The following is a 14,862-nucleotide window of genomic DNA, read 5'->3' on the forward strand; positions in this document are numbered from 1 at the left end:
TATAAGTATCCTCATAAAAAATCAACTTTTTTTTCACTTCTTTTCACCCCCTGTTAAGTGCCTTCTCCGAAAACAAAAAGGTACAGGTTCCTGTATTTTTAACGATTTTCCAAATACCAAGTTTCCTGTCTCTAACATGTTAAGTTTTTGACATATAATGTAGATATCCTGGTACTCATTTTAAAATTTCACCCGCTTTTCCAATTCTTTTCATCTCCTTAAAATATGTGTTTCATTATTTTTAAAGGAGATTCCAAATACCAATTATCACGACTGTAACATCTTCAGTTTTTGAGATATATGTATCCTCGTAAGTAAAATTCATCTCACCGAGCTCGATAGCCGCAGTCTCTTAAGTGCGGCCAGTGTCCAGTAATCGGGAGATAGTGGGTTCGAGCCCCACTGTCGGCAGGCCTCAAGATGGTTTTCCATGGTTTCCCATTTTCACACCAGGCAAATGCCGGTGCTGTACCTTAATTAAGGCCTCGGCCACTTCCTAGGCCTTTCGTATCCCATCGTTGCCATAAGACCTACCTGTGTCGGTGCGAAGTAAAGCAAATAGCAAAAAGTCATTCATCTCCGTTTTCACCCCCCCCTACCAAGTTTATTCCCCCACCAAATGTGTGTTTATTTTTAACAGAGATTCCAAATACCAGTTTTCATGTTTGTAACATCTTTATATTTTTTGGTAATTTTTCGATTTTTTTTCCAAAAACCAAAATATACGTGTTTCCCTATTTTTAAAGGAGATTCCAAATACCAATTTTCACGTCTGCAACATGTTAAGTTTATGAGATATACTGTAGATACCCTTATTTTTTAAATTCACCCCCTTTTTCAGTTCTCCTTAAGTGAATTTTCCAAAAAAATATTCATGTTTCTTTACTTCTACAGGAAATTCCAAATACCAGTTTTCAAGTCTGTAATGTGTGAGATAATTTGCAGATATAGTCTTTTTAAAATTTCACCCTGTTTGTCACTCCTGTTCACCCCCTACTCATCGGATTATCAAAAAACACAAAAATATGTGCTTCTTTATTGTCAAAGGAGATTCCAAATTTCAATTTTCATGTCTGTAACATCTTCAGTTTTCGAGATATAAGTCCCCTCATAAAAGGTGTTCAACCCCTCTTAATGGGATTTTCCGAAAACAAAAATATACATGTTTCTTTATTTTTATAAGAGATTCCAAACACCAGTTTTTACATCTGTTTACTTTTAAGATTTTGAGATATATATATCTTCATTTTAAAAGTTCACCCCCTTTTTTTCACCCCCTTAGCGATGGAATATCAAAAAATGCTCCCTTACAGAGCACCTACATGTTAATATGAGTATGTCCTCAAAGTTTCATTTCTTTACGTCCAGTATTTTGGCTGGGCGATGATGAGTCAGTCAGTCAGTCAGTCAGGACAAGTTATTTTATATATATAGATAAATCTGGAACAACTAAAAAGGGAAACGGCCAAGAAAAGTATTGAATTTTCATGTTTAAAGAAATGGAGCCAAGGACCGGATCATTTGGTTAGAAGCAGAAACACACTGTGTGCTGGATGGCAAAAAATTCAAATAGAGGAAAAAATGTTTTTTAAAGATTCAAAAAGGCTCAAACTAGTAAGTGAGACAGCAGCTCCAGAATTTAATAAAGCAAGAGTAGGTACTCCATTAATAGTTACCAACACATGGGAAGCACTAGGTACAGATGGAGGAGAGTTGATAAAAGAATAGGCAGAATAATTTGGTGACGCTGATGAAATTAGAGACGCGTTTTGTGATGAAACGGAAGCAATTTCCTTCTGAATTGGCAGGTTTGTTTCCCCCATTATTACATCCACTGCCTAAAGATGAGGGTGAAAGTAGTTTCCCAAATAAGGGGTGGGGCAATTTCTAGAAATGTGACCTGTACCCTTACAATGAAAGCAAATTGTGGGTGGACGAATAATATCGGGAGGACGAGGTGACGGGCGATACTGATATAGCTGGTTGGGGAGGAAGAGTTATAGGCGGTGGAACAGATGCATGATACGAAATACCTCCTAATGCATAAATTGCATGAGATTGTGCCATACAGTATAAATGAAACAAGGAAGTGGGGGGGGGGGGGATTCAGTGCATTAAATAATTGTCGAAAAGAAAGAGTGGCATAAAATTGCACAATGGAAATTAATTCAGTGGTGTTGTAAGCAATATTCAACACGTCACTGTATGTAGTAATGGAATCCAAATAATCATGTGCCGGTTCACTCGGAAGTTGGTGGCGTCGAATCGACTCCCCACTTAGCTTGTATCGAATTTCGTAAGGGGAGAAAGTAGTTGTGTGTAGCGTTACACAATTCGTACCATGTAGAGAAATGAGACATATTATCTGTCCAAAATTTTGAGGAAAAGCCAGTAGGTTTATAAGACAAAAGACCAATTAACTGGGGGAAAGATGTCATTTTTAAATTTAAAATTTTCGGGCATGGAAAAGCCAAATAGTAAGATTACGAGGGTCTGTAGCTAACAACGGGGGAACCTGAAGTAGTGATTGTTTGTCGATTTGAATATTGAGGGAACTGTCAACTGGGTTAACTGGAGGTTGTGGATGTTTGGACATAGAATGCTGACGAACAAATGAAGATGGTTTAATATCATCACTAGTTAATAAATCAGATACCAGTGTGGAAAAGGAAATCCGACCTGATGAGGTAGGTGTGTTAGAAAAAGATATTAGATCTGCAGAGGGTAAATCAGGCAGGGAAAGATTCCTGTAAGATGGAGGGAGGGGGGAGGGGGGGAAGGTATGTTCATCCCCAAATGGGAAACTATCTGAAAGTACGCCATAGTCACAGATTAATAATGTAATAAGTATAACGAAAAAGCTACACATTAATTATAATTAGGGACCTGAAAAATTAGCATCTATTTGTTTCGAAATTAACATCTAATTTTTCCAAAATTAGCATCTATTTACAAAGTTAAAATAATCGCATGGTATTATTAATTTTAACGATTCCAAGTTTATGAAGTGCAATTATTGTCCTTGGTTCACACACAATACAAATTCATTGTTCAAACAAAAGCTTTGTCAGTACTTCGGCATTGCTTTTTTTCAAATTGCACTGTCTGTCTGTAACCACTGTGTTGTAATGAGACAACATGCGCTCGCTATCTACATTGTTCGTTGGGGTCCACAACTGCTGAAGACAGTATTTAGCAAATTTGCTGAACTCTGTCTGAACAGAAGTTAATGCAAGCATGACATCACATTTTTCACTTTCTTTCATCTGGGTTTGAATTGCATGTTTCAGAGAGCAGTTACCAGACCAGATATCATTTCGTGAGAGATCTGTTACTCCAAACAATTTCTCAAGCTCATCTAATTTATCATGTAGCTAGCTTGCACTGTGAAGAATGAGCAGCTTTGACTAATGTGTCTGTACATGCAGCTTGCTGCAGAGGAGTGAGCTTAATCAAAGCATCATTAGTTGCCGCAGAAAAATTCCTCTCACAAATGAAGGTAAAACTGGCGTCAAGGTTATGCAGTTTGGGATAAAGGAGATGAGAGGTAGGATACAGAGACCCTTCAAGTTCAGTAAGGAGGTCAACCAATCCAGCTGCATGATCTGTGCAAAATCCATGTGAGAATAAAGCCTATTCACTTCTCAGTCACTCAGATCAGTCAGGTACTTAATACCACAGTTGTTGATGTCTTTCATGTCAGACATCTTGAAATATGTAACAACATCAGTAAAGTAAGCACTCAAGTATTAGACAGCCTGAAACCAGCTATTCCATCGGGTTATGACAGGTGCAGAAGAAAGCTTTGCTTCCTTTGAAGCTTCCTTTGAAGCACCATACTTTGATGTTAAGAACTGTAAATATATTTTCGCTTTCTTGTGTTCAAAAATGCAGACTTTACCATTGCAACCACATGATTTAAATCTGTCATCACTGCGACCCAACTATTGCCAACCAAGCTGATCTTATGTGCCCAGCACTGTACATGCATTAAATGATCCCCTATGACCACACTTAATGTTTCATAACACCGGGTCATGTACAGGGCACTGTCACTAACAAACACTTTAACTGCATCGTATGGTACACTATAACTGCGCAGAACGTCTAAAACAGCATGAAAGCAGTTTGTAGCATTTCCTGGATCAAGATAGTACACAGAAACAACGTGCAGCTCTCTTTTCGATCCGGCTGGAACTTGGAATATGATGATAAAAACACAACGGCCCATTCTATCTGTAGTTTCATCGCAGAGTATGTTGATGTTCTTCCCCACTAGAGCCTCTGCTGTTCTTTTCTGGTGGTCAGAGGCAACTTCTAGAAAGGAAGAGAGACCTCAAATTATAACAATATAATTTAAAATTACTGGATCAATTGGGTACGGGTAAGATAGTTCGATATATAAATCGCACTCATATTCGGTACCCTTCAATTTTGCGCGTTGTTTCGATGTCATAATACCTAAACCGTACTCGATCAATGAAATCAAAACTTACCCGGTAAATATACTTCACATAGAGTTCTCACACATGACAGCTCTTCATTTGAAAACCCACTAATCCAGGATCTTAACTCTTTGCTTTCCAGCTTTTCCAGAGGTATATTTGCTTTGACAAATACTTCAACTGTGCGTTTCGAGAAGTTATCTCTGGAAATTTTTCAGCGTTTACAACTATCTAACTATGTAAGCACAGAAGATTGCTTTCTTTGAGATATACTAGCAGCAGGATTTGATCTTTCATTATCGCGTCACTTACGTGTTTTTCAGATTTAACATGTTTCATAATGTTATCTTTTCTTTCCCACCCAACTTAGCAATTACAATACTGCAAGTTATGAATCTCATTATAAAACCGTATTGGATTTCAGGATAAGAAAGTTGTTATATTAATAAAAACCACCTTTCCAATACATGATAATCCTTTGCATTTAGGATAAAACCATTAATAGATATTATAATTAGGGCATGTTTCGCTCATGCTTAGTGAACATTATCAGCTAGAAGGAACTTAATCCAAGTTAGGTTAGGGCCCTGATCCCAGTATATATAATGAAGAAACGTCTCATAATACATTGATAAAATACGAATTTTTACAATTTTAAAATAATCAGTATCATCCAACCTCGATTCTTTCCATATGGGATATTCAAGCTTTACATGATTGACAACATACCACAGTTCCAGTTTTGTGGCTGCCAAACTTACGACATAGGTGATTAAAAAGCACCTTTGGATGAACATACTTTTTACAAACTTTATTAACCTAATGGTTCATCCAGTAATTGATAAGATCCAATTTTCGCTTTGGACTATTTTAGTTATACACAGATAACTTTTTATTGTATTCATGTCACAAATCTTGGTTTGTTTCAACATACACACTTTAAACCCATGTACACAGCATCTAAAGAAAAACTTTTTTTACAAACTTTCTTTTAGAGTAAGATTATTTTGTATAGTATTAAGTTCAAATGTTTAACTCAAACAAGGCCTTGGACTTGACCTTAAGATTGTCAGTAGGCTGAAGATGCCCAAAAAGAGCAAAACATGTACCTAAAGAGTGTATGTAATTCATGTAGAATTTAATCACTATAAACTGTGAATTGTATTGAATAGGTGGATACAGTAAATTTTATTCTTGAAGAATTTTACTTAAAGAGGGAGATAGGCCGATAAGATTTGATGTCGGAAGGCAGTTTGGGCGGTTTAAGGAACAAGAGAATCATGGCATGGCCCCATTGAGCGGGGAATATACCAGTATAGAGGAGGGTGTTATAAATAGTACAAAGGGCACAAATGAGGTTCATAGGAGTTTCACGGATATGGCAGTAAGTAATGCGGTATGAACCAGGAGCAGTATTACGCTTATAGCGAATGAAGGTGAGAATCTCATGGGGAATAATGGGGCCATTTAAAGGATGGAAAAAGTCAACATCACGAAAGTGGGAAAAAAGAGGGTTGCAGGTGGGGGAGGTTATGATTACAGTGTTGGAGGATAAGAGGTTTGTCAGGATGTTGATGATGTAAGGAAGAAGCAGGGAAAAACAAAGATGAGTAGTAATCAGCAAACACATCTGATTTCTGTTCATCAGTGGTAAGAGGGGTAGGGCGGGCTAGGATTGGGTATGTGGGAAGAGATTTGGCTGTTTTAGTAAGTTTTTGAAAAGTTGTCCAAAATTTTCGAGAACTGTCCATGTCTGAGAGGTTAGTACAAGCAGTCGTCCAGAGTTTACGTTTTATGGCTTTAATGTAGGAGCGAGCATGTCTGAGTGTTTGTCTGTGGACGAGTAGAATAGTCGGGTCCTGTGTATGTAGATATGAATGATAATAGTCATGTGCAAGTTTCAAGAGGGAAAGAGCTTTCGGTGGGATAGGTGGTTTAGTAGGAATGATGGGGAATGTGGAGCTGGTCAGCTGTTTGAAGTGCAGTTTCAACCTGTTATAAGGTGGAGAAGGTTGGGGAGGGAGGTGGGAGGGGGAGAGTCTTTAATAAGATCAGTAATTGTAGCACGGTAGCTCGTCCAGTTAGTCTGTGAGAAATGACTGGTAGGAGGAGGGCGGGAGTGGTGAGGACGAGAAGTGTAAGAAACGTGAGGAATAGTTATAAGGGCAGGGAGATGATCAGAATCGATAGGAAGGAGTTTCTCGATTGTGAGATTAGTAGAAAGGGATGGGGAGAGGAAAAGTATATCAGGGGTGGAATGGAAAATATTGTGGGTATGGAAGGGAAAGGGAATCTGCACGGCCTAGATGTGAGGTACTAAATTATTGAAAGCAGTGGAGGTGGGGACATTGTAAGAAGTGATATTAATGTCAGCAATAAAAATACAGCTATTAAATATAGAATCAATGTAACTAATTAAGTCTACCGGAGGTGGTGTTCAAGGGGGGAGATAAAGCGTTACAAAAGTAATGGGAGGGTGTTTAGGAGGAATAGTTTCAACTATGAGATACTCTGTAAAATTATTAGAAAAAGTGTAGAAATGGAGTTTACTAGTAATAGTTCATTTTATGCCAACAGCCACGCACGGCAAGCGTCCCTAGGTCTGTCAGCACGGTAAAAATTATAAGAAGGAAAACGTGGCTGTTGGAGGGGAATAAGGAAAGTTTCATTTAAGACAAAAACATCCAGGTCATACAGATTAGGGGAAAGTTCCAGAAGGGCACAACTGGTGTTAAGAGATTGAAGGTTGGTATAGTATATATTTAACATTTTATCCTATTAAAGGGATGGCATTAAGGGGAAAAAATGCAAAATGCATTTTATTCCCTGCATATGCAATGTCCATATGTGTGTTAAACACCAATCACGCGGCTAACTGGACCCGGTTAACGATGTCAAATAAAATCAAAATCTCTTTATTTGCAAATGAGGTGTCTACCTCGGTGGCAAATGGTACACTAAAATACATTATTGTCAAGCACTAAATGTTAACTTAACAAGAGAAGAAAATTTTCCTATAATACAATATACAATTTACGCTAACAATTTTTTTCTATTAAACACACAGCTCATCCTTAATAAATTTATATTGTTTACAAAATTCTACTTATAATATCTCCTGTACTACTTACAAATATAGTCAACTGATATAAAGTATGTGGAATTACTTCAAATGATACTATACAACTGGTATAAGATTAAACTTTACATTGCATTTTTTTTTTTTTTTTAACCCATTCTGGAACCTAAGTAGCATAATGACCTGCTGCATCTTAACCAGAGCCCTTTTTGCCACCACTTTTCAGAGTTCCTGAAGGGCCTTCACAGCTACCGTAGCGGTCCCAAGGCCCTCGAAGTCCCCACTGTACTTTACCCCTACAGGCAGTCCCCTACTTTGGCTGTCCAAACTCTTTAGACCAGGGGATGGAATTAATTTATTCACACACATTTTTTTATTTACATTAACCTGCACTGGTCGAATGCCCTCTAACACTTCATTTATTTTCTCTTTTGCTGTTTATTCTCTTCTTGAATATCTGTACAGATTTTGGAAAAGGATCAAACACTACCCCTGGTAAACTGTTCCACTCCTTCACACCCTTCCCAATGAATGAAAATTTACCCCAATCCCTTCTGCTAAAATTCCTTCTAATTTTATATTTGTGGTCTCTCCTGCCGGTATAATTATTTTCCAACTGAAGCCTCTCACGGATATCTCCCCATGCTTCTTCTCTTGTATAAGCTCTATATAATCCTATAAGTCTAGTTTTCTCCCTTCTCTTACTTAAAGTCCCCCCCCCAAGTTCCTTTAACATTTCTGATACACTACTCTTTCTCCTGAAATCCCCTGTTACAAATCTTGCTGCTTTCCTCTGCACACTATCTATTTCTTTTATTAGGTATTCTTGGTGAGGATCCCAAACACTGTTTGCATATTCCAATAATGGATGAACCATACTTAAGTAACTTTTTTCTTTTAATTCTTTATTGCATCCTTTAAGTAGCCTCATTATGACATGTAACGATCTGTATGCTTTCCCAACAATGTCATCAACATGACCCTTCCAGTGCAAATTACTTTCAAATCTCACACCTAAGTATTTTTAGTTGCCGTCTTTTGGGATAACTACCTCATCCAAAGTATATTCAAATTCAGTTTTAAGGCTCCTGTTTGTAAAAGTTGTAACCGTTGATTTGCCTCCATTAACCTTCATATTATTTTCATCAACCCACTGTTGGATACTTTCAAGGTCCCTTTGTAATTCTGAACAATCCTCAATGTTATTTATTTCCCTATAAACAATTATGTCATCTGCATACATTTTTATTTTTGATGTTATATTGTTCCCTAAATCATTTACGTATATTAAGAAAAGTAACAGACCGATTATACTACCCTGTGCAATTCCCTTCCAAACTTTCTCTTCCTGCGATATGCTTTGACTTTCTGAACCCTTGAATTTAGAAATGTTTTTATTCAACGTGTAACCCTTACGTCCAATCCTATTCCCTCCAATTTCTTTAATAATATTCCATGTTCCACTCTATTAAAGTCTTTGGAAAGATCTATGGCAATGCAATCTAACTGACCTCCTGAATCCAATTGATCTGATATGTCCTGCTGAAATCCCACCAGTTGTGCCTCACAAGAAAATTTCTTTCTAAATCCATACTGGCTCCTCATGAACCAATTTTTATCATCACATATCCCTCTGATATACTTTGATATTAAACTCTCCAGTATTTTACAAACTATACTGGTCAGGCTGATTGGTCTGTAGTTCTCTGGTTTCCTTTATCACCCTTTCCTTTATAAATCGGTATTGTTATAGATTCCTTCCATTCCTTTGGTATTACACTATTATTTATGACATAGTCAAAGAGAAATTTTAAATAAGGCACTATGTACCACCCCATTGTCTTTAATACCTCCCCAGTAATTTGATCACTTCCTGCTGCTTTTCCTTGCTGAAGCAGTTGGATTTCTCTGAAAATATTTTCATTTGTGAATGAGAAGCTTCTTGTTTCCCTCTGTGTCTCTCCCTCTCTATCTTCTGTTATGGTTTCCAACTTCTGACAATCATCTACTGAATCTCTGAATTCCCTACTAAATAGGTTTGCTTTTTCAGTATCTGTTAAATAGTGTTCACCCCCTTCTCCCACCATTGTAGGAATTTGGATTCCTTTTCCTTTTTGATTCCTGATATATGAATACAGCTTTTTCCATTTCCCTTTGTGGTCATTACCCTCTTGAAGTATGCCATTCATATAATTCTCTTTTGCTTCTTTTTTTTCACTCTATTCAGTTTCCTCATTAGCTGTTTTCTAGTTTCTCTACTCTCCCTACCCTCTTTGATTTTCCTGTTTACTATTCTACATTTTCTTTTAAATTTTCTTATTTCCCTTGTACAATAAACAGGGTCTGAGGTCATTTTACCCTTCTTAACAGGTACAAATCTCTTCTCTCCTTCCCAAATGATTCCTTTAAATTAAGCCCAAAGTGTATCCACATTGCTCCCTTCACTTATCCAACAAGTGAATTGTGATTTAAGGTAAGTCCCAAATTCATCAACTTTAGTTTTTCTGTACAATTTCTTCTCTTGTGTAACCCTCTTATTAAGCCTTTTTGGTACGTGTCCTACATCCATTATTACAGCCTTATGGTCTCCTATTCCTTCAATTACCTCAGTTTTATCAACAATTTCCCATGGTTTAACCAAGAATACATCTAGTAAGTTATTGAGACGAGTCGGTCTTGTACTACTTTTGTAAAACCTCCCTCCCAGATTAACTTATTTGCCAGTTTCTGTTCATGGGCTTCACTTGCAGCTCCATTCCATTCAACTTCAGGCAAATTTAGATCTCCCCAAATTATTACCATATCATTATTATTTTTATGAGTATAATCTATTATTTTCTCAAATATTTTCATGTCTCTTTTCTCTCTTCCAGGCCTGTATGTTCCTATAATTCCCACCTCCTTCATATTATCACAAACTAATTTTATCCCTAATAATTCATCCCTTTCATCGGTAAACCATTCATGCGAACAATAAGTTTCCTTCACCAGAATAAATGTTCTGGAGCACCATTTTTATAAGACGAATGATGTTCTCAGAACAGAGGGTAGGGAGGGCAGAGGAGGGGGCAGGAGTGGGGAGATCCTGTGAAATAACAGGAATAACAGATTTGGGGTGGGACGGTTCAGGAGCAGGGCGAGCCTTGCACTTATAGGAGAAAGAACGGTGGGGTTCAGGACAATTAATACATTTAGGAGAAGTCTTATTTGTGCGACTTTGAGTAGGGTGTTCTTGGCTACAAATCGCACATACCTCAGCGTGAATGCATGGTGCTCCTCGGAGATGCTCTAAGCGCTGGCACCGCTCGCACCGGATCTTCTGGGACGGCGCCGAGCGGGATGGCTCCACGCGATGGCGATGGCGATGGCGATGGCTGTAGATCACGACACATTCGCGCAGGAGGGTGTCCAAGGTGGTGATATCCCTTGACAGGATCCGGATGAGGGAAGTTGGTCCACATTGGTTCCGGATTCGAACCACCTTGTAGATTTGGTCGTGGTTTCCCATTTTCACACCAGGCAAATGCTGGGGCTGTACCTTAATTAAGGCCACGGCCGCTTCCTTCCCATTCCTAGGCCTTTCCTATCTCATCGTTGCCATAAGACATATCTGTGTCGGTGTGACGTAAAGCAAATAGCAAAAAAGTAGATCTGGTGACCCTCGAGCAGCAACTGGGCCGCCACCTCGTCATTGATCCAGTCTCGTTACACTCCATACTCCACCATGGAGTGAGTAGATGATGGTCGGGTTGGAGCTGCTCGCCGGATTGGTACTTGCTGGGTAATATTTAAAGCCTTGGCGTGTTTGCCGAAATGGTCCAGGCCGATGGTTTGTGTGAGATGAGCGTAGAATGGCTTAGTGGTCTTAATATTGAACGACCCATCACGGGTACATTGAATCTTGATGTTAGAGTCTCCATAATTGCGGGTGAACAACGCCAGAGTTTGATATATGACCCTTATCAGGGTCGATGTGCGCTACATTTACAACGTAGAATTGAGCTGGCGGGAGCGGATGAACCACGCTGCGGTTGCGAATGTTGGGTGCCAGGGCTGGTTTCCTGGCAACTTGGGCGTAGCTCCTGATGTTCATTGGCATGAAGGCTGCGTTCTCAGTTGGGGATCTAGGTGGTGGGTGGAATGGCACAACAATATTTGCCTCATCATAGTCCAATGGTAATTGCTGCATTCCAGAAATAGATTGCTGGTTTAGAAGAGAGTTGGTGTTAGTGTATGTGGAGCCGGTAGAAGGAGATGTGCCTGCTCCACATAATTTTTTCCTGTCTTCATCGTGTTCTGGCATAATTCTTCTGGCTTGTTTAGTTTGTTCGTTGTCCGTGTTCGGTGAAGCCGGAGGAGACCTGGGTGACTGCGGTTGACTCGTAGTGCCTTCCAGAAGAACGATGCCTGCTTCCACTTCTAGGAGATTCGCGTAGGTTCTATAATCTTCTGCGATGCGATGACTAGACATCCACTATACTGATGTGACTATAATATATAGGCGCCACAGACTTGTTATCGGAAACGGCTAAGCTGAAAGATGATCGGATATCGTGTGTGAGAGCTAAGGTATTTTAAGACTCGCTTCAGATTAATTCACAACATGATTACTTATGTAAAAATTGTAACCGGTGTCTCAAATTTTTTTTGCTGCAAACAGGCCATGTAACTTATTACTAACATTAATTTGTGTCACATAGTTTGAATAAATTTGTAAGTATAAGTTTCTGGACCCATGTTGTCATAACCTTTTTTTTTCCTCTCTCCATGTGAGGAATCCGTTCCAAAATTTTTGCCGTCGAGTTTTGGTACATCCTGTATATTAATTGAAGCTGGATAATAAAAACAACTAAGAGGATGCGATTGAAGTCTGTAAAAAGAAAAGTAGATATTTTATCTTATTGAGCTGTTAGAAAGTTCTAGGTGTGATGGACAGGCACATGTTTAATGAGATTCTTCTGTACCATCTTTTTGTTTGAAAACATATATTATTACTGGCTGTATGATGGCATTTAATGACAAGTCTTGCTAAATTTCAGTTAAGATCAGTACAAGAAAATTGTATTTTGAATATGACGGGCAAGCATATGATGCCATCCTCTATGAAAATCGGGAATGCATTTCTTAGATACGAGACATTTTTGTGAGTTGAGGGGTCTAGTGAGAGAGGGAGCTATGCCACTTTGAAAAGGAATGGAAATAAATTGAGTGTTCTAAATCATTGTGTCTTGCAGACCTTAGAAATTCCTGGTAGAATACACGGAAGCTATGCCATGTGGTTCTAGCCCACATGACAGGCGATATATGAAGGGAAAATACTAGAAATGGCAAAAACTCCTGTTTTCAAGTTTTGTGGCTTAGCTCCCTCTTTCACTAGAACCGTCAATTGTATGAAGAATCCGTTGGTAAATCGACAGATTAGAGATGGTGTTCAGAATTCTGTCAGATTTTAGTTAACTAGAAGTGAGTTGCACTTTGAAACCAACTAGTATTATGACTCCGAAGTTTGCAGAAGTTCTGAAAATTCCTCAGATACTTTCACAAACGTATGGTGACGTTTGGGCACAAATAAAAATTTTCTATCGAAAATTGTTGGTGAAGAATGGTGATGGAGATAAATAGTGGATTGTGTACTGCAATGTTATTCAGAAATGTTTCAGGTATTAGACCTCCATATCACTAAAAAAAACCACTGAAGCCTAATATTCAGGTGAAACTCTTTCTATCTGAAAGAGTTTGAAAATCACTTTCCTGTGAGTTTTGCATACATAACCCAGTATTCAATTTAAATGGTTAGTACAGCTATAACATTCAACAAAAGATGCCAGAATTAACAAACAGAAAGTGTGTTCTGTTTCACCAAGACTATTTCAGGCTTCACATTTCTTTGGCCTCCCATGGATGGTTTAAGAGATTGGCTGGGATGTCTTACTGCACCTGCCATACTAAATAGATGTAGTTCCACTTGTCCAATGTTTTGGTCCCAGGCCCCTTAAATCAGTAGACATCGTCATTGTCATGGTTTGATCTGGTCTGTACAGGAAATCCTTTGTTGTCAGACAGTATTGCGGTCATGAAAATTAGAAATGTAAGATGTTTTGATCGATGTGTTTCGTTCCTACTTAAGACAACCCTCAGAACTGTATGGACTTGTCTGGTAAAGATGTAACATTGCAGTAATTCTTTTGGCCTTTCCTAATTTACTTTGTGTCTTTCATGTCCTTGTTTATGTAAGGCACTCTTCTTCCTTCTTTTGTTAATAAGCTTTATTCATGCCATTTATGTTTGATTGTAGTGTTACTTGTGTCAATATTCTTTTTTCATCACAGACCGCAAGTCAAGCAGCAGTAGTTTTGATCAATTCCGCAAAAGAGCATCTGACATGGGATCTCTCACACGACGTGGTTCATTGGAGAGACGTAACACATCCGAGAAAAGACGTAGCTGGTCGCCTGATGATTTTGGTACCAGTCTAGACTCATTCAGGCCTGTCACACTTACAGTTTCAAGCTTTTTTAAACAGGTATGATATTTATATGGTGATTTGATGCTTCATGAATTATTTACATGCTGGTAATGCTGGTTACTATTACACAGACATATAGTTCCTTCTGTTTTTCTTTTTTCCTTTTTACAACCTGCTTTACGTCGCACCGACACAGACAGGTCTTATGTCGACGATGGGATAGGAAAAGGCTAGTAGTGGGAAGGAAGCGGCCGTGGCCTTTATTAAGGTACAGCCCCAGCATGTGTGAAAATAGGAAACCACGGAAAACCATCCTCATGGTTGCCGACAGTGGGTTTCGAACCAACTATCTTCCGGATGCAAACTCACAGCTGCACGCCACATCCTAACCGCATGGCTATAGTTGCTTTTGCTTCACTTTACCATATGACTGTAAAGAATATTTATACAAGTCATTCCTTGATATCTGAAGTTAAATTACCTGACTGGCCAGAGGAGTGTCTCAGATTTGAGTCCTGGAGAATGAGAATGTTTTCAGCCATTTTCCTTTCTAGAAATAAATAAATAAATAAATAAATAAATAAATAAATAAATAAATAAATAAATAAATAAATAAATAAATAAATAAATAAATAAATAAATAAATAAATAAATAAATAAATAAATAAATCATTGCAGTGTTTAGTGATGCATGTAAAGGAATTAATCTACAGTTGCAGTCCAGAAAATACATACGTTGTAAAACATAGTTAATGATGTTTCATTCCTGAAAAATTTGCTCCTCAGAATAGATCTAGAAGGGGAACTACAGCTATGAAAACTGATTCAGCTCCGGGTCCTGATCAGTATACATATTGATGAGGATGACACTC

At 38.3% G+C, this 14,862-nt stretch overlaps 1 protein-coding gene across 1 annotated transcript in view; it reads left to right on the forward strand.

Moving 5' to 3' along the window:
• The window catches only part of Zir (Zizimin-related), a 541,699-nt gene that overhangs the window by 129,970 nt on the left and 396,867 nt on the right, over positions 1–14,862 (forward strand). Inside the window, exon 9 of the mRNA XM_067141133.2 lies at positions 13,854–14,047. Coding sequence (XP_066997234.1) covers positions 13,854–14,047 — 194 coding nt within the window. The remainder of the gene's footprint in view (positions 1–13,853; positions 14,048–14,862) is intronic.

The sequence above is a fragment of the Anabrus simplex genome, chromosome 2 (assembly GCF_040414725.1).
Source record: "Anabrus simplex isolate iqAnaSimp1 chromosome 2, ASM4041472v1, whole genome shotgun sequence".
In the NCBI taxonomy this organism is placed as follows: domain Eukaryota; kingdom Metazoa; phylum Arthropoda; class Insecta; order Orthoptera; family Tettigoniidae; genus Anabrus; species Anabrus simplex.